Below are 27,542 nucleotides of genomic sequence, written 5' to 3'. Positions count from 1 at the left end.
ATGGATTCTTTACTGTGTTCTTCATTATTCAGGAAGAAACATCATCTTCATTTCATATTATCTTTACTAATTACCTTGACCAATTTCTTCAACCATGCAAAAAAAAGAGCTGACCTTTTCAAACTGACAGGTAGGTGGTCCATGATATGGGTGAAGGATTTTCATGAAAAAGAAAATCTGGCAAAACTGTTCTTGCAATACGTACATTTAATTGAATTATCTTTCTTTCCAAGACTTCTTTCACAGCTAAAATTTGGCCTCAGGGTAGATGGTTACAGGTCAAGATAACAAAATAATTTAGCAATATTCTATTTACTCGGTGGAAGCAGTGCAGAAAAAGCTCAAAGCTAAACAGATGCCTGCTACAATTCAGTGCAAGGGGCATGTTTTCTTTTGTTTTGTCCCTCGCTGCATTTTCATTTGGAGCTTCACTAATCAAGGGATGTCAGCTAGCACAGACCAAACATATGTTACTGATTAATTTTCACATAGCCACAATTAGAAAGTAAATTAAAACAAAACTTCAATAAACAACTCCGCTATAAATAAACTCTTTTTTTTATTGTTTCTGTTGGGTGGGGAAGGGGTGGTGTGTTTTATCGGAGCACAGTTTCTAACGAGGCAGAAGCCTACCACTCTAAAAGGAGATGATTGGATTTTCTACCTTAAAATGTTTTTGACGTTTTTATTGTCTCATAGTTCATCTGGTCTGTTTCGAGAGTGATAGTCTAAATTATGGGCTAGAATGGCTTGTTCTTAGATTTTTCAAATAAACATTTCCAGAATTAATATAAAGGGGCAACCATACAGACAGACAGAACAGATAGATAGATAGACAGACTAGACAGACAGATATATAGATAGATAGAAATAAGATTGATTAATTTAATTATGATCTCATTTGATTATACTGTACTACATTCCATCTGACAAACAAAATGATAATTTCTCAAACACACAGGACATTGCATCTTCATATCCACCCCTGATTCTTAAAATATGACATGATATTTGCTTGGGGCAGCCTGTAGCGTAGTGGTTAAGGTACATGACTGGGACCCGTAAGGTCGGTGGTTCGATCCCCGGTGTAGCCACAATAAGATCCTCACAGCTGTTGGGCCCTTGAGCAAGGCCCTTAACCCAGCATTGCTCCAGGGGAGGATTGTCTCCTGCTTAGTCTAATCAACTGTACATCGCTCTAGATAAGAGCGTCTGCCAAATGCCATTAATGTAATGTAAAAAAATGTTTGGAACCAAAATCACTTCACTACGATTGTAACTACAGCATGGGAAAGCAGAGGAAGCTGATCTGACGGGTAAAGCGGTCCAGTACCTTGTCCAGAGAGAAGGTCTTGGTGAGAGCGAAGCCCCATCCCTCCACGAAGGCCCTGCGGATCATGGCCGTGCTGGTGGTGGGGGGAGCACTCGCCAGGCCGAAGGGGTTGGGGAACTTCAGCCCGGCCATCTCCACGCTGATGTCCACCGTATCGATGGGCGTGTAAAAGAGAGGAAGTCTGGGCACACGGTCCACAGTCTGCCCGTGTTTGGCCTGAGAAGGAACACAAATAGAAACCCAACATCACTCGCTTTTTAGTCATGCCAAATCAATAACCCCACAAAATCCCCCAAAACCAGCCGGTTGAAATGAGCCGCTACATGTGTACTAAATTTCAGAAAATCCATGAAATCCCCACTCACTGCAGTTGAGAAGCAACTTTCTGTAAGCTTTGATTGAGTGCGGTATTGCCAAACTGTCTGACATTAGATACGTTTAAAATGCTTACACATAATCTTTTTATGTTACAAGGCCTGTGAATAATCCGTTTTTATGTCTGTCTTCGACTAGGTGAGGTACTATCGAATGCTGATGCAGGATTTGTAAAACACTACACCCCTCAGCATGTTTTCCAGGAGTAAATACAAGACTGTCAAAGAGCAGCCAAAATGTATAAGTCAAACGACTCGCATTCTAAAATACACCGCTCTGTGTGAAGTCCCATGAGTACACCGCATCATAACAGTACAATACTGTACCATTTGTAATAATTACAGAAGACTGTAAATAACCCTGTAGATGTTTTGATGTCATACGGATAGCAATGAATATTAAAAATCCCATCACATACGCTGAGCCAAATAAGTGCACACATGACACTAAGTCCACGCTAACTTCAAATAACAAGCCTACCGGGAAGTCATTTAGAATAGGATTATATACCATAATCAAAACAAATAAATGAAATACATATATCAAAAGGCAAATAGCCATTTCTTATGTATGCAAATCATTCTGTTAAACCTGGAGGACTGTTCCCTAAGCAGCGGTCTCTTATTTCCTGAGCTCATCTGGACTGTCAATGCCACATCGCTGAGGGAATATGTGCAATGCACTTCATCTATCTAATTATTTATGTCCTCACTTTATTACATCAGAGATGTGTCTTTCAATGGTTTCCCTAGATACATACTAAGAAGACATGTGTATCAACATTATTTTACTTCATTCTCTCCCTCTGCCCACCAAAAACAATGTTTTTTAATTGCCACTGTACAGTACATGATGTAATTTGAATCCATTTGAAAATGTATACTTTTCTTCACCAAAAATAGGCCGTCGATAATAAGCCATTGTCAACCTAAAATTAGGAAAAAAAAATGGCTTCAAACTGATAGAAACGTGATTACCTGCGTTACCCTACCAAAGCGGGGACTGTGTTTTATCCAGAATTCTGTGGAGTGCATGCACACCTTACTGAGCAATGTTCTGACCGTATTACCTCAGATTCTATTTAAAATCCAAATGACTATTAACATAAAATATCATTATTAAGGTCTAGCCTAATGTCTCTGTCCACAAACACAGATGTAATAGCATACAGAAACGCACACGTGCAAATAAGCACTTACTTTGAAGATTCCCCAGTAAAGGGTTCAAAATGTAGATGGGTTTTGTAATATTCCGCCACTTTGTTTATCTCGCATGATCAAAATACAAAGACAGTCAATGGCAGTCATACATCAGTACTTGCTTTAATTAGCAAAGCGTTTATCAAGCAGCTATGATTGCTTCTGTAATGATGTCACATCAGCATAATGAATAAGGCTGTGTCAAGCTGAGATACATGGCACCGTTGGTGCTCCAGAAACAGCCAGTTATCGTCAAGAATTTACATCAAATTTAAAGAGCACCTCCGGCTAAACGCTCAAAACTATCAACAACCTTAACAATCATCACCTGACATGATTGGCAAACAGGAGTCTGTAAACTGATGTATTTTCAACAGAAATAAAAAAGTTAAGAAATATATTAAATGAACTATGAAGACTCCACAAGTCACAGGTTGGTTCATTTTCTTTCCAAGTGTGTCATCATTTGGGGATAATAGCTAAAAAAGTGCAGTTACATTCAAACACTTCCACCATAACTGCATTCATTTTCCTTTAAGGTGATAAAGCATCTACAACTGATCGTTTTAGCTTTTTTAATATCGCTGGAATGCTTCTCACGAGGAGAAATATCACAAGCTCACACAAGACAGATACATCACTACATTAATGCCATTTTTTGAAAGTCAAAAGTAATACTTTCACTTGTGTAACATTATAATTCCAGTGTTAGGGCTTGTGGTTCAAGTGATCTTTGACTGACTGTGATATTAATCTGTGAACTTTCCTGCAAATAGCTTGATTCGTTTCCTCATCTCTAGTCCATTACTGTGAAAGCAAAGCAATCTACTGTCCTTCCTTCCCCTGTCCAAGTGGTAATTTAATCGGCAAAGAAATACTTATCGTTCCTTTGTACTGACCACGGCTGCCTTCCAGCAATTAACCTAGCCGCTAACCGCCAGAGACTGCCAAACACTGCGGGTTTACTGCATAATTTCAACCAAATGGAAGGATTAGAAGGTCAAAGATCTTGACAAGATCACCGCCATGCAAGGAGTGAACAACGAGCCTTGAATTACTGGCCAGGTTTACGGCTGGCACTGTTTCTGACTGGCAACAACCTGCAATCCGAAAGTAGCGCTTTCAATTTGTGCGCGAGTCGTAATTTACAAGAGTAAATCACACAAAATGCATTTGGCTCTGGTAAGATTAAGCCTGGCCTCGTCTTATTGTGCATTATCTTAATGTGCAATTCCCCTTTTGCCCATGTTATAAAAAAAGGAAAATAGCAAAGGAAATGAGCAAACATCATATTTTTCATTTTCATACATAGTAATTTTAGTTTGGATTTGGTTCGGATTGGATTTAGTTTTAGTTGCACTTTGAGTGATGACTTTAAGCAAAAAAAAACAACATCTGTTAATATCAGTAAACTGTCCCAGATATTTACATAGAAAGCTATAAAGTAGATGATGTTAGTGCCTACATCAAAGCAAGGCCATATAATGTATATTAACTGGAGACTGATTTTAAATAAATAATGTACAAGCAAGTGGTGAGGCTGTTGTTAAAACATGTCACACACAATGCATGGTTTTCCTGTTTCCATTTCATTTTTATTTTTTTTCCCTAAAAGCATGGAAATTATCAATAGCTGCTTCCATGTTAGCATGTTAGCTTAATCCAAGAATCCTCTCTCTCTCTCTCTCTCTCTCTCTCTCTCCCTCTCTCTCCCTCCCTCCCCAGGCAGACACTGCTGATACAATGTGCAGAGTGTTCTCACCTGCAGGTACTTCCTAGTAGCAATCTAATTAAGTTAAATGAGTTTCTATTGCCAATGCCTCAGAGGTATGGCATATGAAAATAAGCTCTCTGTTTAGAATCCAATGGAAGAATGAGAATGCTTCCCATAGTAGACTGTCCCTCATAGTAAATGATAACATGTAAATGTGATGTTAGCACTATAGAGTTTAATGTAAACATTTTTCATATTTTTTTATCTCTACATAAAACATTAGCAAGACTCCTAACCCTGAAATGCTCCTGACGAGCTGGTTGATGCCTTGCATCGCAGCCAATCACCATTGGTGTGTGAGAAATGCCAACCATTTACCATTTACCATGATAGATTGAATTCAGTCCATACAGGCTAGTGCCAGAGAAATGGATACTATACTCTCTAATCACAAAGCAGTGCATGAAGGAAGAGTACATCACAACTAGGGTATTGAGTCAGCCAAATTATTTCATAAATAATAATCAAGAAAAGAAAAGGGAGTGCTGCCAGGATGTAGGAGTTCAGTGATCTAAAGAAGGTGCTCCTTGAAGACTCAATTGATTGATAACGAAAAAAGAACCAAGGCCCTCTTCTTTCTAAAGTAAATATTAAAAATGCCTTTATGAATATGGCATATCAAACAAAGGAGATTATATTAAAAACCAAGCTGTAGCTATCTATATGCTTTGGCCTTTGTCTGAGTAAGTCGGTAAATAAGTCAAAATGCGTAGGTAGCGACAACATATCTCTGTGGATATGATGCGTTAATAAAGGCATTTTTAATACTAATGAAGAGTGCCCTGATTATATTTAGTAATCGAATAATAATCAACTTTAGAAAAAAAATATATAAGTTGCAATGTTATGTTATGATTTACAAAGTAAAGTACAAAATAATAAAATAATTTTAGGATTTAATTTCATAATCATGCCATTAAACAACATTCATTCAAATAAGAGTAAAGCATTCAAAATGAGAGTCAAATTAAAAGTATTCCTGAAAATTTAAATCTATAATGTATATGGCCATGTTCGTATCACTGTGTGCATGTACAATACACTGAATAAGAAATGAGCACATTGTCTCAAAAATAATTCAACCTTATGTATATATGAAACTTTTCACACTTTTCACCATTACTCAGTTTCTCCCGTGTCGGAGAGCTTAATTCCCAACATCTGCTGCAGTCTATTAGAATCAGCACAAACGCAACAACAAGCACGCAAATGAGTGGAGCGTGGGATGGAGCACCTGGATGTATGTGTGGATGTGCCAGGAAGCAAAAACAATGGTATCGTAAAATAGTTTGTACAAATAGAACCGTTAGCTTTATTGATTTCACTGTTAAAAAGCATTGAATGGAAATGAACGCATTCTGGCCGTGCGGTTTAAGGGATTAAACAGGACACCTTAGTATTTTGTATTAGAAAGACTTTGTCATCAGTACGGCAATGTTAGGCCTATTTCTTGAATCTGTCTCTGTGCAAACGTCATTAAATGTGCAGTTGAAATTGCAGGCGCAATGAATGCGCATTATCATTGTTCCGTTCACAAACCCCTATGGTGGAAAGAAAGGACCATTTAAAAAAATAAAATAAAAGATTTATCCCCCAAATAATTTTCAAATAAAAAATAAACTCTGCAAACGATAAAGCCTTAAACACACTGTCTAAAATATGAGCACATATGAGCTAAAAAATAATTCATCCTTATGTATATGAAACTTTTTCACACTCTTCACCATTAATCAGTTTCTCCTGTGTTGGAGGGCTTAATTCCCAGCATCTGCTGCAGTCTATTAGAATCAGCACAAACGCAACAACAAGCACGCAAATGAGTGGAGCGTGGGATGGAGCACCTGGATGTATCTGTGGATGTGCCAGGAAGCCTGCTTCCCGTCGTTTACCGACTCCACCGTGGTGTTGGCCAGGCCGGCGATGTCCCCGCCCGCGAACACCCACGGCTCGCTGGTCTGCATGGTCTCGGGGTTCAGGTCGGGGAGACCCCATCGGTTCAGCTTGACGGGAGCCATGGCTTCTTTCACTGTTTTACAAGGACGGGAACCAGAGAGTGGAGCTTGAGGCACCGGGAAATCATACACAGAAAAATGTTTTGGAGAAAACAAATGGCTGGGGGAGACCTATTCTTCCCTCTCCGCTAGGTTAATGTAAAAAAACAAAAAAAAAAAAAAAAAAAAAAAAACGCGCGGTGCATTGTATTCACTGTACGTTTACGAGGAGATACTCCGTCAAACCTGGCCACGTTACAGAATGTGTGTGTTTTTTAAAAAACACGCGTGCCTACATAATTCATCTTCCGGGGAAGGCTTTTCAGCGCGGACGATGGCCTACATCTATCAATGAGGGCGACGTTAAATACAGAGTTTCGGTTTGCACAAGATTTATTATGGACTATTAGAATTACTGAGAATGCTTCACCTTTGCATTCGCACAATGCGGAAGGTCTCAAAAAACAAATACCTTGGCTGTAAAATGAAATCCATGAATGACAGAACGAGAGAAAAAAAAAAATTCTCATTGCACTGTCCTCTAGAGATAATACAAAGTATAGCCATGGTAATTTGCGATTCTTTCAGCAAAGACAGTGGAAATTATGACAACCGCGAACACAATTATACACATTGTGCAGGAATAAATACACATGCATACAGACCTCCTGCGCTGATGAATGGATTCATTTAGGGGAAATTGAGAAAAGAAACAACGCTGGCTTGATTACCGTTGAAAGACCCGTCGAAAAAATACATTCCAGTCAGCAGCTTTAGTCGATTTCTCAAGAAAACCTTGAACTCTTGACTGGTTGCAACACAAAACCCAAATCACAGATGCCCCATCAGGTTTATTATATTAAATGACATGGGGTTCAGGTCCATATCTGTTCAAATAATGAAGACAAAAAAAAAAATACAATAAAAGAAACAATTAATGGTGAGACTGAAATAAGACGCTTGGCTAGCCCCTTTGGCTATCAGCTGAATATTGTATTCCCGGAAGTAACACCGATATTCTCCACTTTTGCTGTGGATAGGAGCACCTGCTAAGTGAAAGCAAAGTAATGTAATATTGGGGAACGCCAGTGTGTGTTGAGATTGTGTAAGGGACCGGAGCTCTCAAAGGAAGGCAGGGGGGCAAGACCTTGCTCTCCCCTGAACGCCACCACACACACCCCCCCCCACAATCCCCACAGCAGTCCTCACCTCTTCAAGGCCCAGACCTGATAATCTCCTTTATCATCATTCCAACAGAAAAACCTCTCCATGTAAAGGAATTTGTTTCTTTTTTCTCCCTCTCTGTTTTTTCTCTCTCTTCCCCGTCCCTGTCTGCGGTGGAGAGGCTACCGAGTGTGACAGGGCTTCAGTACTCCGGAGAGATTACTCTTTAAATAAAGCGGCTTCCGGAAGAAACCCACTGACGGTCTCTGGAAAGAAAACCTCTCTGGCAGGTGTGGATTCCTGGCTCCATTAACCGAAGGAATCCATGCTGTCTTATGTGCTACAAAGGGGCATGCATCAGCATTATACACTCTGTGAGGAGGATGGAAGACATCCCAAAACTCAACACCATATGCACTTAATGGTGAATTTTAATGCCCTGCCCCAGTGCGCACGCACACCAGTACTGCATGCGCACACGAACACACACAGACAAACCTCGACATAGTCGGTTTCTTTTTCCAAAGCCTCGGTGAAATGCGGTTCAGTTATTTAACCGCAAATTGCACAGAAATAAACAGAGAAAAAAAACAAGTGCAGTGTTGAAATCTAACTGAATGTAATTGTATGTGCTTTTATAGGACAAAGTACAGTCACTGCATATTATGAATAGGCAATAGGCAATGACTTATTTGAACGCTTCCCCCACAAGACAAGTGACGTACAAATACTTACTACTGGTGTTCAGTGTATACAGTATAGTCCATTAATCGATTCTGAGGGAGAGCAAAAGAATGAGAAAGCGTACCTTACCTCAAATCAGTGCTCATTTACTAGAAAGGGGATCACACAGATTGATTCTGTACCTTGTTACTGTACTTTTGATCCAGATCATGCAAATAATATATAAATGGCCTGTTCTCATCAGTAGAACGAAGAGATACTGTATGTAAACTCTGCACACGGTCCCTTAAGGTATAATTTGGGTACAGGTAAACATCACTCACATTTTGTAAGTCATTAACAGGTCACTAAAGTGTGTAAAATTCATAGAAATGTTCGGTCACCTCACACCACTGACATGACCTCTTTAACCCTTGTGTAGTCTTAACTTTCTGTATACTCCCCTTGTCCTAGGGGTAAAAAAAGACCCACCTTCACTAAACTCCGAAAATAAAGCAGCCTAATTCAATTTTAATTAATTGAATTCTATTTAGCATGAAGAAACAACCTTTCACTCATCACAAACTTCAATCACATTTCAAGTTGAAAAAAGATAATTTAGGGGGTTTTCTCTGCTGTTAAACATAGTGGAGGGCCATTTTTGACCCTAAAGAAAACACAAGGGTAAATATGCTAGAGAGCTTACAGCTATGGTAAAATTTGGCATGAAATATTCAGTAAAACAAAGTATAACAAAGTAAAGTTGCAGGTCACATACAGCAGATACAGTTGATTTCGCTCATTTAGACAGAGCTACAAAAGGAGACTGGACACAGTGAGTGTGTGGATGTTCCTCACTTAACTTTCACCTTTCCCATCGGCCGGCCGTTGCCAAGGATCTAATCATTTTGTCACTGCGTTGGGGCAACCCGCTAGATTGCCAGCAGACTTTCCTGCTTTGTCAGCTATTCCCGCCCTGTATACTGTACACGGCCGTACTCCCTCTGCGGACTTGACAAGACACTTAAGTGGATAAGTAATTCACATCTCAAAGAGGAAAGAATACCGTGCTCGAAAACACATTTCTCAGCAAAACGCTTCTTTTTCATCCTTTTTACCAAACAAAACTCATCACGACTCCAACAACATAGGCCAACACGCAGCGCAACGCCATGCCAAATAAGTGGCCTGTACACTCTATGTGCAATTTCCGAAGTGTATACAGTATGCGCAATTCCCAAAGTGGCACAGTACTGCCTAGTGACCACACATGAAGTATAACCAGGTAGTATGGACCTACAGTATGCCCAAATGTACAGATAATAGACACAAACAATCATACACACGCATACACACAAGCATGCATGCATACACACACACATTGTCCTCAACTTTGATAGCTGAAATATTTTTTCCATTTTGATAATCCGTACAGCTAGGCTTCATTTTACAAAGAAAACAATTCAGTAAATGTTGATTGAATGAAGGACACCCAGGAGTGGATAAAAGGCCATATCCAGGTATAATTGTCCACACACACACACGCATACATACAGACACACACACACACGCATGCACATTCTGCTATAATATAATCAGCAATTTGCTGGCATGAAAAGCAAGAAACAAGATCCAGAAGTCTACAAAATAAATAATAAAGAAATACATCCTTATTAAGTGGAATAGTTTAGCTTGTAGTGAAGCAGAATATTTAACTCTGTCTGTTATCAGCAATTATTCATGCTTTAATTAACCCTGTGGAATAATTGCTAATTATACAAATGCCCTCCTTCATTCCAACCACACCTTATTGCAAATTGGAAATGCGGAGCAACTGTTGTGTAATTGATCAGTCAATGATTACTAAGCCAGTTAAAATTCACAAGCACTTTTACAAAACTGCAGCTGTTGACTCTAAAACAATGAAATAAATAGGTAAATATTTTGAGACAATGGAATACTTTATTAAAGCTAGAAACTGTGAAGATAAAGTGAGATAAGTGAGGCATGAAAACATTTAGTTGCATACATATGTTTCACAGAACTGAGTTATTGTGAATCCATGTAAAACATGTTCAATTTGTACTTGCTTAAATAGCAGAAACATGCATTAGAGGATCAGTGAGTGATTCTGCAGTTTAACAGTTGACATGGGCAACCAATTGCAAACGTCCTGCATTTTCAGACTAGAAACCTCATTACAGTGATTTTTTCATCTCTGGACAGTCAATTCAACTGCAGGTTTGCAGCATGACACTAGAGACTGTTTACATAAGAAGTCTCAAATGAACAGTAATAGCAGGTGTGCCAATTGTATTGCTTATTAATTATTTTTGAGAAAAGGATAGGAGGTGCTGCTAGTTAAAATATATAGCCATAATCAGACATGAATCAAGTCAAGAGCAAGGGCGTATGGTGGTCCATTAGCTAACAATAGGCTGGCTTTGATTTTTCCCTATCAAATCGGATTCAAGCAAATTTTTACCAATCCCAGGCCTGCTTAATGAATTTATTCTAAAATGCATTTGAACTTTCTGAACATATCTCTTCGAACATGCTGAAAAATTGTTTGAATTTTCACTAGCCTTTGATCATTCTTGTCCTCTACGCAGGTTATTGAGCACAAAGAAGTGATTTGATTAGTACTGACTCGTGATGTGTTCATTTTAGCTAGCTCCTCCGCTAACCAGCAACACTCACAACTCTGCAGGTCCTGTCTCTCACACTGGATCATAGACATGCAAAACCAACAAGCTGGCCTCAGACACACAGTGTACTCCACCTTATGTAATGTTAGTGATTTTGTTTTCACCCCTGCGCACACTGTGACTCTTGGCACATTGCTTTTTTTCCCTAAAAAAGCATATCATATCATATCTGCCAGGCTGAGTTCCCACCCATGGTGCTCAGAACGGTGGCTATCTCTGTGGTAACGGTGACATCTCTGACTGGTTGAACTCGATTTTAGGCTTTTGGTAGCGTACTAGCTTCTACCAGAACCAGGACTAAATAAATAAAGTTGAAATCAGACTGATGTATGGCTTCTAAATGAGTATATACCATCGTTTCACAACCACGTAGCTCATGGGAGGCTAAGTCTACCTTTTGCAGTTGATACATAATCATCCACGAATCAAATTACATTTGGGAAGTATGGATGGTAGCTTATTTTTAAGACTTATCAGCACCACAGAACTGTGTTCAGCTCTGGTGTGTGATTCCACTAATAGTAGCATGGAGCACTTCCATTGTATCAACTCTGGTTTTGAAGTGGTTTGAATTGCATTGCATTTTGCATTTTCCTTTTAGTTTCTGTTTTCCCTTTTTAAGCACTTGAACTTGCCGCACGTTTCCTTTTTTAATTTGCTTTGCCATTTAGCAGTGCATTTCCGTGTTGCATTTGCTATAGCCTTTCCTATGCGTTTTGAAATCTGCAACATTTATTGATTTGAAGCGTGTTTCCCTAATGTTTGGGCTTGTTTTTGAAGTGCGATCATCCTTGTGGACCGCCAAAATAATGTACAATATGAGTGATGATTCAGCCTAGCACAATCTATGATTTATGATCAAAGATACTAGCAGACTGAGGAATTAGCACCTGTTAATATGAGGATAAGTGTGTGAAGTGCGTGTTAATGTACGAGCGCTTGCGCATGAGTGTGGATTTCTACTATAAAAACACAGCTTGAGAGATATATTCACCATTACTCATTCCACATCCGTGTTCTCCCAAATGTAAACACAGACTATGCAGACTATTATGTCTCACTCTGATAAAAAAGGACAGACTTATTGCATTCTCTCCAGCCCCACACTTCAGAAAGAAGTTGGAAAACATTAGCTACATATTGTGATGAGATGACAAGGGATTCATATGCCCCCCCTTATAGAAGTGATAGGTATCACATAAAAGTCCCGCTAAAATCTGGTAAATACAGATAAGAGGGGCTACACAGTCTCTTTCTCTATGATGGCACTGTGAAGAATCTCCAGGAATAATTGCAGGTACGACATGCAGAGAATGACCCGTGTTTTTTTCCCAGCAGGATTTGGTTCACTAGAGATCATTTCTCCGACACAAACAGAACTGAATTTAAAGTGACTCACTAAATATGAATATGTATGCTGCAAGGCCAGTTAAGGCAAAAAGAAAATGCTAAACTTTTTTGGAGGGAAGAACTCAACCAGTACTTTTGCATACCGATTTTGTGCTGATACATACAAATATTTTTACATATTTTAATGCATTGTGAAACAGCACAATTAAATGATTTTAAGTTTAACTTGTCGTGAAATTCTTTGCACTGTGCTGTGAGTCATGAAATATTTCTTGATAATCAAGTACAAAGTTTCTGTAATTAGCAGAAGACAGTATTTTAGCATCCAATATTAAACACAATACAAAAACAGAAAGCTTATGTTCAATCCAATGGTTAAGAATTTACAGTAAGTTACAGGAACCTATGGTAAAATGTGGTAATGTAGTTTAGTACTGTAGACCATTATTTTGGCACTGCGCTGGGTAACATTTGTCCAATCTAGAACAATGGGGGAGTTGAATGCAAAAGCTTGGGAGCAGCCGTTTCAATATAATGGTTTCCTTTCCCGTTTCATTTGGCCCAAGATTTTGTCTCATCCAATTTATCAACATTCAGCAAATGGTCCGAAGCAACTTACACAGCTTATATTCTTTAGATACAATGAATTCACACAGCAGGAGATTTACTGAAGCAACTCAAGTTAAGCACCTTGCTCAAGGGTACAATGGCATTGCCCCACCTGGGAATCGAATGCACAACCTTACAGTTGCAAGCCCAGTTCGAATAATGATTACTGTATGCTACACTGGCACTCCAGACATTTGAACAGTATTTTACTTTTTCAGCTGGCAGGTATAAAAATACAATTATTCACATTATGCAAAACTACACCGCTGAAATATTTTCACCACATCAATATTATGTATGATATTGTACTGTGTATACTGGCAGAATATGCTAATTCAGGAAGTACCAAATTCTAAAAGTAATACTACAGCACACAATTTCTCAGTAATAATGTGAGGTAATCATAATAATAATAATTTGTCATTTATCTGACACATTTATCCAGTTGATTAGACTAAGCAGGGGACAATCCCCCTGGAGCAATGTGGGGTTAAGGGCCTTGCTCAAGGGCCCAACAGCTGTGCGGATCTTATCGTGGCTACACCGAGGCTTGGACCACCAACCTTCCGAGACCCAGTCATGTAAGTTAGACACTGACACCACTTTCAGACAGACATGGTTCTGGTTCTGGCTCTGGTTCCGTTCTGGAGTCTCCAGCTTTCTGGAGAACCAGCCTGCGTCCATACCAGTTTAAGCAGAACCAAAGTTCCGCCACCCTCCAACATCAACGGAGGGCGTTGCTCAACAAACAAGACAGGCGGAATATGACACCCCCACTGATGACGTCACAGTTCACAAGGAAAAAACAACTATTTTTTGGTTCCAGCTGAAAAACAACTTTTCAGGTTCCGAACCAATTTATTTTAAGTCTGAACACGCTGGCCGGTTCAAAATTAGGTTCAGGAACCGGAACTGGCACGGAGCCTTGTCGGTGTGAAAGGCCTATCAGACTACATGCTGCCCCCTCAAACCAAAAAGCATAAACCTTTGTGAATGAATGCTTACCTTTGGGGTCACTCAACATGGAGCCGAATGCGCTGATGATGTAATCGGCTTTCAGGCGCATGGTCTGTTCCTCATCCTCGATCCACTGTCCAGTCTCGGTCTGTTCGGTTCGGCAGAACTCCATGCCGGACACCCGTCCGTTCTTCACCATGACCTTGCGAGGAGACAGGAAGGGCAGGAACTCGCACTTCTCCTCCTTTGCAAGCTCCATCTAAGAAAATTGATACAAAGAGATTAAAGTTAAAGAAAGAGATGAAGTGGTACATATTTACGCCTTTGCAGATCCTCTCTGACTTCAGGCAGACTCTGTTTGAATGCCTATTCTTGTATTTAGTCAATACCTGCAGTCCTGAATAGCTGTCAAAGGACGGAGAACAGGCTTCATATTTTCACAGAAAACATTGGGACAAGTATTCAGCGATAATAAAGCATGAAATTACAAGATATGTTCGAGATAAGTCTGCAATTCCTTATGACTTCACAGAGCACACTGTTATAATGGTCATTCAGATTTCAGTTGATTTGCCAAGATATGCACTATAGCTATGTATAATGGCTTGCCTTATCCCCACAGTGTAATTTTCTACATTACATGAAAGTTACCTACAAGACTCTTGTTGAAGCACTTAATTATTATTGAGCACAAGCTGTATGCCTCTGTAAGATGAAGAAAGGAAACCATTGGAAATATGTACCTTATTTTCAAAATGACCGCTGCACGTCAGGCTGAACAATGCCCCTTAGCCGTGATAAAATGACAATATACCACCTCCTGGAGTGAGTTATTGCTTACACTTACCAAACTCGCTGTTACCACATATGATAATACAGATATTATAGACACAAACCAAATTAAAGCGGTTTTATTAACAATGTCATTACAAGAATAGTTTACAAGAAAATAGTTCCTAGCAGATAGTGCTAGGTGGTTGCTATGCAACGTTGGTAAACTAACGCTGTTCTGTTCTGCCAAACCGGCTAGCTACTTAGCTGTGGTGTGATAATTGAAATAGAACTGTAAACAAGTCGTAGTAGTGGCATAACGTTAATTTATCACTGCTATTAAATATTTTATAAGGTAGTGTAAACTGCATGAGATGATCTGGGCAGGCCAGTTCTTTTTACAGGACTTATATAGTTTGCATGGATCCTGGTGAGTGAACTGTGGTAGCATAGTGTGTGGATTTAGTGGACTTTTTTTTTCTTTTAGATGTGATTATAAGAGAGAGCCATATAATTAATTTAATGCAATGGATTATGATGCACTGGCCAATATCAGCCATGCACATGTCCAGGACAGTACAGAGGGCTCCAGTTATTCCACACTGGAGGGTGTGGAATCAAGAGCGGGTTGGCTTCATTCATGTGGAGAATTCACTTTGTTGCACTCTGTGCAGATGCGTGAAATCACCAAGGGAAAACCAGTGGAAACCAGTGACATGGCAACCTGATCGCCCTGCGGGGAAATATGTACTCAATTACCTTGTCATTCCATTAATTTCAAATGGATGAGGCGCCATCATCATAACTACTGACTGCAAAGATACTAAATATACTCTCACAGTTACAGTGATCGCATAATCAACACATTCCCTTTGGTCCAAATCAAATGTTACTTTTTGAACACTTCAACAGCTTGAAATCTTGGCCAGAAAAAAAGTATTTATATTTAATTGTGGAATTAACTGAATTTTCTAATATAATTTAGTTAAAACCAATTCAGTTAAAAGGCTCAAAATATGAGATTGAAGAGACTGGAGCAGCTCTGTTACACTTTTAAAATATAAATATATCGCAGCCGTCAGTGACCCAGTGAGGGAAAACTCACCGAGGGCTATTACTGACAGCCCAAGAGTTGCTTAGCAATCCAATCGGCAAGTGCCTTTTGAATTTGATGAGAAACAATGACTGCACAAAAGATGAGGCAATCCTTTGTATCAGTCAATGCAAGGCCTCAGAGGTAAGTCTTTCACATAACAGCCAGAGACAGGGATGAGTGGGTTTCTCCTGTAAAAAAAACTCTGCTGCTGTGAGGCTTGTAGGACTCTTCCTCTATGAATGGAGCTTTTGACAGATATCATCCAGTTACCAAAGCTCAAATTCTGCCACCGAGAGAGAGAGAGATACAGTAAGAGAGAAAGTGAGAGAGTAAAAAATAGAGTGACGAAAAAGACCAAGGGAGAGAGCAAGGGAGGGAGAGAGACGGAGAGTGTGTGAGAGATAAAGAGAGAAATAGAGTGAGTGAGAGAGAAAGAAAGATAGTGTGTGTGAAAGAGAGACAGAGTGAGTGTGAGAGGGAGGGAAAGAGAGTGTGTATGAGAGAAAGAGACAGAGTGTGAGAGAGTGAGGGAGAGAGAGAAAGAGAGTGTGTGCGTGAGAGTGAGTGAGAGAGAAAGAGAGAGAGAGTGTGAGTGTGAGAGAGGGAAAGAGAGAGTGTGTATACAAGAGAGAAAGAGACAGAGAAAGTGTGAGAGAGAGACAGAGAGTGAGTGTGAGAGAGGGAGAGAGGGAAAGGGAGCGTGTGTGAGAGAGTGAGTGAGTGAGTGAGAGAGAGTGAGAGAGAAAGACAGGGTGTGAGAGACAGGGAAAGAGAGTGTGTGTGTGAGAGAGAGACAGAAAAAGTGTGACAGGGACAGAGAGTGAGAGAAAGAAAGAGAGAGTGTGTGAGAGAGAGAGACAGAGAGTGAGTGAGAGAAAGAGAGAGAGAGAGAGAGAGAGAGAGAGAGAGAGAGGGACAGGCTGAAGAGAGGTGTCAGCGCAGCACGGACGAGACGTCTCAATAAAGCCCAGCGCCACAGTGGCGGCTGGGTGGAGGGGATATGAACGAGCCGTGCGGAGCGGCGGACCACGCACCTCTTCTGGGACGGCGCGGATGTTGGTGAAGCCCTTCCTGAACACCACGAACACCCTGCGGGCCCCACTGCGCAGGGCAGAGGTGGCGCAGTCGAAGGCGGTGTCGCCCGCTCCCAGCACTACCACCACGCCGCTCAAGTCTGGCAGCTGTGAACGGCAGCTACACATCCCTGCGCGACAAAAGGGGAAGGGAAAAAAAAAAAAACCCAACGTGATTTGTGTCTGCGGAACCGTTTCTGCTTAACGGCTCAACAGATACTAGTACTTAAGGCAGTGTAAAATTGCATCTTCGAGTCTGCCGACACAGCATGTCACTATCAAATTATTCTGCTTCAATGAGAAGCGGTTTTATTCCTTCTTTTTTTCCTCAAATGTCCTCGTATAGGTAATTTCATACTTGGTACCTTCGGCGGGGCTGCTTTTATTTTATCTTGGATATGGATGACTACGGACTACATTGAACACAGATGATTTCGGCATCTGATATCACATCCCACTGAATCCATCAAAATCCGCTCTATTCCAGTAATCTGATACATTTCGCACATGAAATCATACAAGGGTTTCCCATACAACAATGTGTAGCTGTACTGATACTGAATATTTTGTGTATGGTGTGTTTATTTTTAAATTATGCACGGTAGTGTAATAGAAGTACCTCATATGTATGCTGTACTGCTCCACACTACTACAAACTCTATTTCTTTTTCCAGGTTTAAATTCATTTCAATGGTCACATGAATAATCCAATTGTTGTTGATTTACACATTTGGTAATGACCTATATGTAACCTCAAAATATCAACATTTCTAAATGATATGTCAAATTATGTTAAATTAACCACAATCCATTTTCCTGGGTTTATATAAAAAATGTGAATAAGGATGACAATCAAAATAAATATTACATACACTTTACAATGCACATTCACTTATTATTCATTGATAGGCTCGGTACATATCGCTTCATATCTTAAAATGTATATATATATATATATATATATATATATATATATATATATATATATATATATATATATAATGCATCCTGTGACAGATTCAGAGGAATTATTTATTTATTTTATTTAGACGCACAATTCTTTTTATAATATGAAACATTCTGTAAGCTTTCAGTGTTTACCTGATTTACTGGCCTTGGCAACCAATGGCAGAAAGTCCTTGGAAGTAAAAAAGCCCTGCTCCATTGACAGCCCTTCAAAGATTTTGTGCTTGTTAGCCTGGGGCAGACCTGTTTAAACAATAAAGACCAAGATAAATTATTCAAATACTTCAGTCCACTACACAGCAGAAGAAGAAAATACAAATTCAACCTGTAATGTCGTTGTTGCTGAAGAAAACTACGGTGTTAGGAGTTAAATACCTTAGAAGTCTGAGAAGAACCTGAGACTGACTGACTGCCTGTGTCTGTCTAGACCTGCAATTACCCGAGCGGTCCTGGGTGGGATTGCCGAAATGTTATTTGTGATGACTGCTTGTGGCCCAGGTGGCTGGGGTCTGCGACAACTTCCCCTGGCCTCGATGATGGGGTCCCACACACACTTTGTCATCAGCCAGGCCTGGGAGCGCCACGCGCTCGATAATGTGTAACTTGTAAGTGCACAGTAGAGCTGAACGCAAGCCTTGCCACTATACTTGTTAACCATATTGAGCTCTGATACAACAACCTGCTCCCGTGTGTCTCTTCCTGATCAATTTTCATTTCCTGACCAGGGAAAAAAAGGAGGAAAAAAACCCAGCACCTCGCTCCACTCCTCCGCTCTCCTCCTTCTCCTCCCCCACCTTAGCACAGAAGCCCTACCCCCCACTCCCTCCCACCTCTGTGCAGTAGCCCTCTCCCCTCCCCCTTCCCCCACTCACTTCCAGAAGCCATAGAGGATGCTACAAATTGATCCCTGTGCAGTAGGAAAAGGGGAGAAAAAAAACAGCCATCTTACAAAGAAAAAAAAACAGGATACTATTCCCCCGTTATATTTTACAGACCACAGTCAGGGACACGGTAAACAACTATGCTCACCATTTACCTGATATTAACCTTATCCGAGGGCTTTTACAGTGCTATCCATCATTGTATTTGTTGAATCAGTCTTCGCACTGTAAATACATTTCATCCGCAGCAGCAGTGCTCCACACAATTGTATTTGGATGTATTGCATAGTGTTGCAATTCATATCTTATGTCTCCAAAAAATGTATCACCGTGTACTATAAAGAATACATTCAAGTTCTGAACATTATTCGACTTTTCTATTGCTGTCATTTGCCCATCAAAAATGCACAAGCCAGCTAAACTTTGACTTCCATTTAAGGAAACCACAAAGTACTCTGAGCCTGGCTTGCAATTTCTATCGTTTTAAATTGTTCACAAACTACTATTCTACTATTATCCACTATCCTAATACAGGGTATTGTGGTTTTAATGAATAGAGGCCTTTAAGAAGCTTTTCAAATATTTCAGATTCCTTTAACCTTTATACTGAAACTGTGAACTCACAAGTAGTGCTGGCTAATAGATCAGTCCAATCATTGAAGAATTCAGCTATAAAGACAATTACGGGGAGTTGTAAGTGGCAAAAGTAGCCCCCTGATTTATTACACTGTATTTGATTTAAATAACCTTTAAAATAAAATTCTAACCGAAAAAGCACTATCAGATTCCAACCCCATTTGATTTAGACAGAAAACAAGACTCATATTTCAAGCCTTGGACTGACTGAGGAGGTGAAAGACTGACCCCTCTTATGTCAAAATCAATTAACTTTACCCCACACTCTTCAAAGATAATTAGATTTCAAGGAAGTGCTTCGTCTCAGTTCTGTTTTGCATAGTGCATTAATGGACTTTATTTCTTGTGCTTTCCTGATCCTGATTTCCTGATTTAAAAAAATCCCCATGTATCATATGTTTACTGTCCCCTCAGCTATAAAAATTCATATGACGTTACAGCGATGCTGTGGTACTGAGGGCAAATTATATATTTCTTTATTTCTATTATTTAATTTCTTTTTTATTCTAACGGAGAAAGGCATAAATGTACTTCTGAGTTCCGAAATGTCCTTAATATGGAGGGTGTATTGAATTTTGGGAACAAATAAATAGCACGAAATAACACACCATGCGTGAAGTTCCCATATCCTTTTTGCAAACGATACATCTTTGCATAATGTATTTGCAGTGTGAAGAAATACACTCTTACAAGCATTCTACTCTAAGTTGCATGCTTCCTCCAGTTCATTTCAATGTGCTTGTATTTAACTGGCCTTTCTGACCTTAGATACGACCTTAAAGGGCTACCATCCTCTGCATCTTTTTTCCTTACTGTTGTATTGATTGAGCAATGTTTCATCAGTCCGTGCACTAAGCTTGGCTAACCAAGTGAACAGCTGGTTGTATTGAAGAAAAAAAAAAAGTACACAGTTTATACTGTAGAATAGCAAAAATGAGACAAGCAATGAAAACATGTAACAGTGACCAACCGCGCAGTAAATGACAATCCATACGAACGCACCTCTAAGCTGTACAAATAAACCCAGGATGAAAGACGAAAAATATAAAAACCTCCACCCACTCAAAATATACATACTTTCCCAGCCGATTCTCAGAGGCAATGGTGGTTATCAATCATCATCTCATTACCGGCTTGTCATGTGGGTTTAGGCTAAATGTATTCTGGCTCACCGCCATGCTAAATGTTCAATGAAACATCCTTAAGGCTGACTACATGATCTGCCTAAGTCACATGAGCTATACATCTAAGAAGAACATTAGTGTTATCATAGCTTAATAAATAGGCCCATTTGAGCAGTGTAATCCCATGCTCTGGGTTATCTGCCTTCTGCTATACTGCCCTATTAAATAGTAAATAACACCACAGTGTAATGGGGATATTATTTTATGAGTGAGAGCTCATAAAATATGAATATGTATAGTTAAATAATGGCAACTGCAACTGTAAATTGCAAAGCACTAAGGCACATACTTTGAAGAGGGAATGTGCTTCAAATGACTGTGTGTTTAAAAATGCAAGATTATGACACACTGTTTGAACATTATTCACAACAGAGAAGACATAAATATAGATATATCTTATTCCTGGGAATATATACTGTAAATGACATGTTTGAAAAAAAAATTCAATTCAACCATATTAGTGACCTGCAATAAGGTAATTTTAGAAATACTGCACCAATATTCCAAAATAGTTTTTCCTTTTGTTTCACTGGTGAAAAGTAAAATAGGTTTTCCGTCTTTGACATCTACTACTCAGTACTTTCACACACGGATACTGTATCTTAGATTATTCTCAAACACCATCAGGCTAAAAACACTGATCCACGCACACTACAGTGTATAAACCAGACCAGTACGTATAAATGAATAATGATTTTAGTAGTCGAGTGGTCTGTGGTATGAAAGGTCCATAATACTTTTAACATGCATTAAAAAATACATATTGAAGTTATATACTGTGTGTATGCTATACATTCTTTAAAAGTAGCACTGGGTATTTGTGGTCTAAAGCCACTTAAAGCTAAAGCTGTTCATACTGAGAGATACAGCAAAATCAGTTACACTCAATAGACTGCTGATGTTTCCTATTGCCCTTTGTACACTGTGCATTTGACTTTACAAAACTCTGACAAATTGTACTGAAAATGTTGAGACTCTAATATGAACATAACTCTTATCTGAATTGTCTTGTAGACCTGCATTCCTTACATGATTTACGGTACATAATAGAGTCTCTGTCTTTGTACCTTGCATAACTGGTCTGTAGGCCAACATGAAGTCTGCATTGTGACACTAAGATCGTATGACTGTATTGTATGCCATGCACTATGGCTATAAATGTACTGTAATAGCTCATTATTCAACCTGGCTATGCATTAGAAGTGTGTGTGCAGGATGGCAACTCAACACCTGAGGTGAATAGTCCTCTATAGGATTCAGTTCTGGGTGTGATCAGTACACCAAAATTGACTTTTTAAAGTCATTAACAACTGATTTGATTAGGGTTTTGGATAACAGTTGGAAACAGTACTTGAAAAGAATGCATTCTGGTAGCCAAAAAAGAAAGGATTTTGCTTGGCTTAGCAAGCAGCTCTGAAAAGTAGAGAAGACCAATACATTTCATCAGTCATCTCAGCCACAGATCACACAATGATAAATAAAGCCTGATTGTTGAACCATTGTTCAAAATCAGTATTGGCTTTCTAATCACATCCATTTCCCTGAGAAATGTGATGCCAACCACAGTCTTTAAATGGACAAAAACGCAACACTGATCCATAGTAAGTGCAACCAATGAACCATCTCACAGAACTTTAAATACAGCCGTAAAGACTCCCTGTCTCCTGAACACTGCTCAATACAACCACATGCCTAAACCGTGAGTTCATTTGGTAACTAGGACAATATATTCATTCAGTGCACAAAACAACAAACCTGACTCCAAATCTGTGTTATACTGAGAATGAATGGAGCTTATCATCCAATGATTCAACAAACAAAATTCAATGAAACAACTGGAAAATTAACTGTTAAATAAAAGAAAGCAGTTTGGAAAGGCAGTTTTGAATCAACCAGGTCTTCTTATTCTTACAAATATATGAAGGCATTGCAGAGAAGTGTCCCCCAACAAGGTATCTTTGTTTTATCCCAAAACATTCACCACCTCTGTTGCAAAACTAAAATACAATTTTTGGATAAAACTAAGAAACCCTTTACCAGTTATATTGTTGGCTTTGCCACTTGTTTGCCAGTGAGATCATTCATAGCAGACTCAATTGAACAACGTCTCTATATGTATATGTAACATTATACACGCTAGTGAAACAATACTATTACTATTACTAAGGTGTGTAACCTGAATGCAGCAGGTTCAAATCCTATGGTGGGAGTCACAATCTCCCCACTGAGAAAAGCAGTTATTTAGAATTTCTCACGGAAATATCCAGCTGCATTTGCCCTTATAAATTGGTATATATGTTAAAAAAGAAGCTGAAGTGTCTTAGTAGCCTAGGTATTTACATAGCAAATAAATAACAAGATAACATCATCTGGTGAGAGCAGTTTTAATATAAGTATGCCGTTATCTTGGATTGCAGCTATGATAAGAGAATATAACAGATTAATGAAATTCCTCTTGAACTTCTGATGGCCATAAATGTGACTGGACTGAAACTTGTATGGCTTTTAAAGGCGTTTCCATGCTGCCTCAGGGGAGATCTGGCCTTATAACCTGCACACACATGCCCTACGATATGAAACACTGCTGTGATACAGCCTCCAGAATGTTAAAAGGACCAACATTTGTCCTTAACCTTGACTCTCAAAAGAAATATCTTTTGAAAAAATGTATTTTTTTGATTACATTTTCGAGGATCATAATACTTGGAACTAACTGTATATCTGACTGGTTCTCACCAAGCTTTATCACAACACTATCATAATATGTGTCAGAAATGTTACTTACATAGCTATTAAATGTAGGTATTTGACAGGATAAAATATGGCTAAAATAAATGCTGGCCAATGTGTCGCAAGCTAGCAGTGTTTTTAAGATGGATGCTGTGTTCTTTTATTACATTGTTGTTCTGTTACATACAGAGATATCAGTCACAGAGCAGAAAATTGAAGCATGCCAACAAGTACTATATACTTATATCCATATGCAACTGAATCGTTTGTGACAATACATTTTACATTTTATTAGTTTTTCCCCCGAACATTATTATGCAGTCAAATTACGATAAGGTTTATTTCAAAATGAAAATAACTCATTGTTACCGCATTGAAGCCATGCATGGGCACTGTAAATACCAACAAAATCAAGAACAGTCAAAGATTACATATGATTTGCTGGTTCCCTGATACGCGACATTTTCCCGATCCAGTGGTTGAACAAAAGTACTGCCGTTAGTTTTGGGGAGGTGTTTAGTCAGCAGACACAAATGAGTAACAATTTCGCGTAGCGTAGTGGTTAAGGTAAATGACTGGGACACGCAAGGTCGGCGGTTCTAATCCCGGTGTAGCCACAATGAGATCCGCACAGCCGTAGGGCCGTTGAGCAAGGCCCTTAACCCTGCATTGCTCCAGGGGAGGATTGTCTCCTGCTTAGTCTAATCCAACTGTATGTCGCTCTGGATAAGAGCGTCTGCCAAATACCAATAATGTAATGTAATGTAACATGTCAATTTCAGAAAAAAACATGTTGTGTGTAACATATACAGTTGGCTCCAGAATTAGTAAAAATGGAGAAGAAAGGCTGCATATACAGTACATAGTAAACAACATGGATAATGATCCATATTTTATGTTCAAATATATGGGAAAAATATGTACACTTCCAACTAAATATATTTTTCAATGTTTTTTATTGAGTTTTTAGTTGCTTTATCTCATTTTATCTGAAAACCACATGTACCAAAATTATTGGCACCTCTAACAATTATTACAATCAAAATTCACACAATCAAAATGGTTAAGTAGAAACAAGAACCATGTTCTGCAATGGCCATTTCAGTCAAACTCCGGAAACCAATGAATAACCTGTTGTCTGAACTGAAGGTATACAAAGAATATCACTGATTATGAAAACTTCTGCATGGAAGAATGGTCAAAATCTCTCCAAATGTGTTCTCTAACCTTATCACAAATCATATGAAAAGACTCATGGCTGTCATCTTTGCCAGGGGTGAATATTAAACCAGGGGTGCCAATAAATGTGGAGCCCACTGTATATCATCAAAGTACACTTAATAATTTTCGTACTTCCACAGAGAGCTAGTGACGAGGAATCTCCTGCCTGAGTCAATCTGATAAATAGAGTGGCTTCCATGAGTTAAAGATCTGGGGATTTTTTATTTCAAATCCGATTATATAATCTAATTCGGCCTTAATTATTTATTAAAGAAAATGCTTTACTTTTGCAAACTGGCCAAAAGCCAGTACTGCAGTTTATCAAATAGCAAGGAACAGGAACCAGCGAGAGAGAAATGATCACAGTATTCAGCTTCAGTAGCTGTAACAATTCAATATTGCCTGTAAACTAAAACACAGCTGCATTCAGCCATTCTAATGTGATATACACATTATCTGTGTGTTCTCAGACCAGATGTTGCATCGCTCCTACATGAAACAATTATATTTTCACACTATCACATTTGGAATGAACAAATAATGTGTTTGGAAAGAATGTTTCAAAGAATATAAAATTGTCACATACTGTATGCACACGCACGTACACGCACATGCACACACGCCGTATACTGTATCATAATTAATACCAGTGGAGGCTGGTCAATAGGGGTGCATAGGGCACAGCTCCACCCCCAATCTGTCAGTGAAGAAAATAAATAAATAAATAAATAAATAAATAAAACATTTAAATTGCTGATTTACCAGACATAAAAGCATATACATACATAAATACATCATATTTAAAGTCAGTTTTCTTCCTTTTTTCTCCCATTTCTGTCAGTCTTGGCTAGGCATGTCAGTTGTTTGTGGGGCACATTTGGACTGCGCCCACATTGGGGTTCAATTGGAGGGGCGTGTTTTCTCTTTATGATTAAGTATTTTCGCTCCACTGATTGGCTGCTGCCAGAAACCCGGTGGGGCACAAAACAATATGCTATTCCCGGAGACTGCCAGTCATTGGTTTACAGAGGGCCTAGAGCTGTTTGTCTCCATCACAGATGTAGCAAGTCCGGTAAGTTATTTATTTATTTCATGTTTAAATGTGTAACTGTATTAGGAAGCTGGCCTTGCCAAAAATGGGTGATGGACAGAATAAGAGAGACAGAAGGAAGTTAGCATGCCAGTTGTTGTTTGTGCAGTGGTTGCCACAGTTTTTATGTTTATAAGCCGGTCTGTAGCGTAGTGTTTAAGGTACATGCCACGCAAGGCCAGTGGTTTGATCCCCAGTGTAGCCACAATAAGACCCGCACAGCCGTTGGGCCCTTGAGCAAGGTCCTTAACCCTGCATTGCTCCAGGGGAGGATTGTCTCCTGCTTAGTCTAATCAACTGTAAGTCACTCTGGATAAGAGCGTCTGCCAAAAGCCATTAATGTAATGTAATGTAACTTGTTAATACTACCCCAAATTAACAAAGAGAAACCTGCGAGAAGGGTTACGGACTGACTGGAATTTCCATTCTGGAAGCATGGCCAAAGCTATACTGACAACAGAAGCAGCTGCAGCAGGGCAAAGTCAGTCACTGGATAAGTTTACCCTACATTCCCAGGCAACAAGTGTGCACAACATTGGGTGGAGGAATAATAAGTCCAGGTCTGGCAAGGGATTACATTACTGAATGTTCACATATGCTACAAATGCTACAAATGCTATGCAGAGAGAGGCCCCGGCCGACCGGGATTCAAACCCAGCACCTCCTCGCGGTGAGGCGGCAGTGCTACCCACTGCACCATCCGTGCCGCCACAAGCAACCAGCAGCAAGCAAAAAAATTTAAAAAACAAAATACAAAAATACATAAATAAATAAAAAAATAACTATAATAATAATAATAATAATAATAATAATAATAATTAAAAAATAAATAACAATAAATAAAAAGAATATATACAACGTACTGTTAACATAGTGCATTCAAATGTCCCGATTTTTCACAAATCAAATGTGGCAACCCTACACCCCACCCAGATAAATGGCCACCAGCCGCCACTGATTCATTCTTCCATAAAACAATGCATACATACTATATGGTACAGTACAGTGCTCCATTGTGCCCATATTTGCAGCATCATAACCAGCCACTTCTTTTAAGTCATTGTTCTGAAATAGGAACTCCTAAACAATATGGCTCCACTGTGCATCACAACTTTACTGCATGAACTGGGTGGTGGGGATTGTGCAGGATTTCTAAGCAAAGTTACAGCACATTAACCCTGCCCTCATCTGTGTCTATGCTGATGGATGCCACAAGCCCATACTGTTGGTTTAATAGACCTGAAAAACCATTTGTATTCAGCACCAAACCGGGGGGGGGGTTGGTGGTGGTGGGGGGGTTAGGAAAAAGCTCATGACAAAGTGTATTTTAACAATAACACCCCGTTTCTGACACCTCCTCTGGAATAAAAAAAAGTGCTTTCATTTTTCACGTTGTATCTCATTTACTTTGTTCTGATTCACAGGCTTAAATTGCAGAGATACAGTGAGCAGGCAATGCCTCTGAAAATAATAAATCATCTCTTACAGATGTTTTCATTCTCCGCTGGCCTGCCACTCGTTAATCACGCGTTATCACAAGCTATCAGCACACGATGCAAAGAGAAAGAAGCACTCCATTCTGGATCCTGACTTTCATTCACAACATAGTCCCTGACCCCTCTGAACCTTATGAATTGAGCAAAGATGAACAAGCACCAAGGGCACGATGTTAAATTATGCAGAAGCACACTAAGTACATTAAGATTTTACATAAATAAAGACCTCTGAAACAATAAATGCCCTCTTTGCGGGAAATTCATTAACCTTGTCC

General features: G+C 39.3%; 1 protein-coding gene across 1 annotated transcript in view; it reads right to left on the bottom strand.

Annotated features, from left to right (window-relative positions):
- dpyda.1 (dihydropyrimidine dehydrogenase a, tandem duplicate 1) overlaps nucleotides 1-27,542 on the bottom strand; it is a 184,511-nt gene that overhangs the window by 88,444 nt on the left and 68,525 nt on the right. The window contains exons 9-13 of the mRNA XM_061238784.1: nucleotides 18,165-18,272; nucleotides 17,025-17,194; nucleotides 14,172-14,382; nucleotides 6,523-6,707; nucleotides 1,334-1,549 (exon numbers count right to left, since the gene is read on the bottom strand). Coding sequence (XP_061094768.1) covers nucleotides 1,334-1,549; nucleotides 6,523-6,707; nucleotides 14,172-14,382; nucleotides 17,025-17,194; nucleotides 18,165-18,272 — 890 coding nt within the window. The remainder of the gene's footprint in view (nucleotides 1-1,333; nucleotides 1,550-6,522; nucleotides 6,708-14,171; nucleotides 14,383-17,024; nucleotides 17,195-18,164; nucleotides 18,273-27,542) is intronic.

The sequence above is a fragment of the Conger conger genome, chromosome 4 (genome assembly GCF_963514075.1).
Source record: "Conger conger chromosome 4, fConCon1.1, whole genome shotgun sequence".
Classification (NCBI taxonomy): Eukaryota; Metazoa; Chordata; class Actinopteri; order Anguilliformes; family Congridae; genus Conger; species Conger conger.
This window is presented reverse-complemented; position numbering and strand designations above follow the sequence as displayed.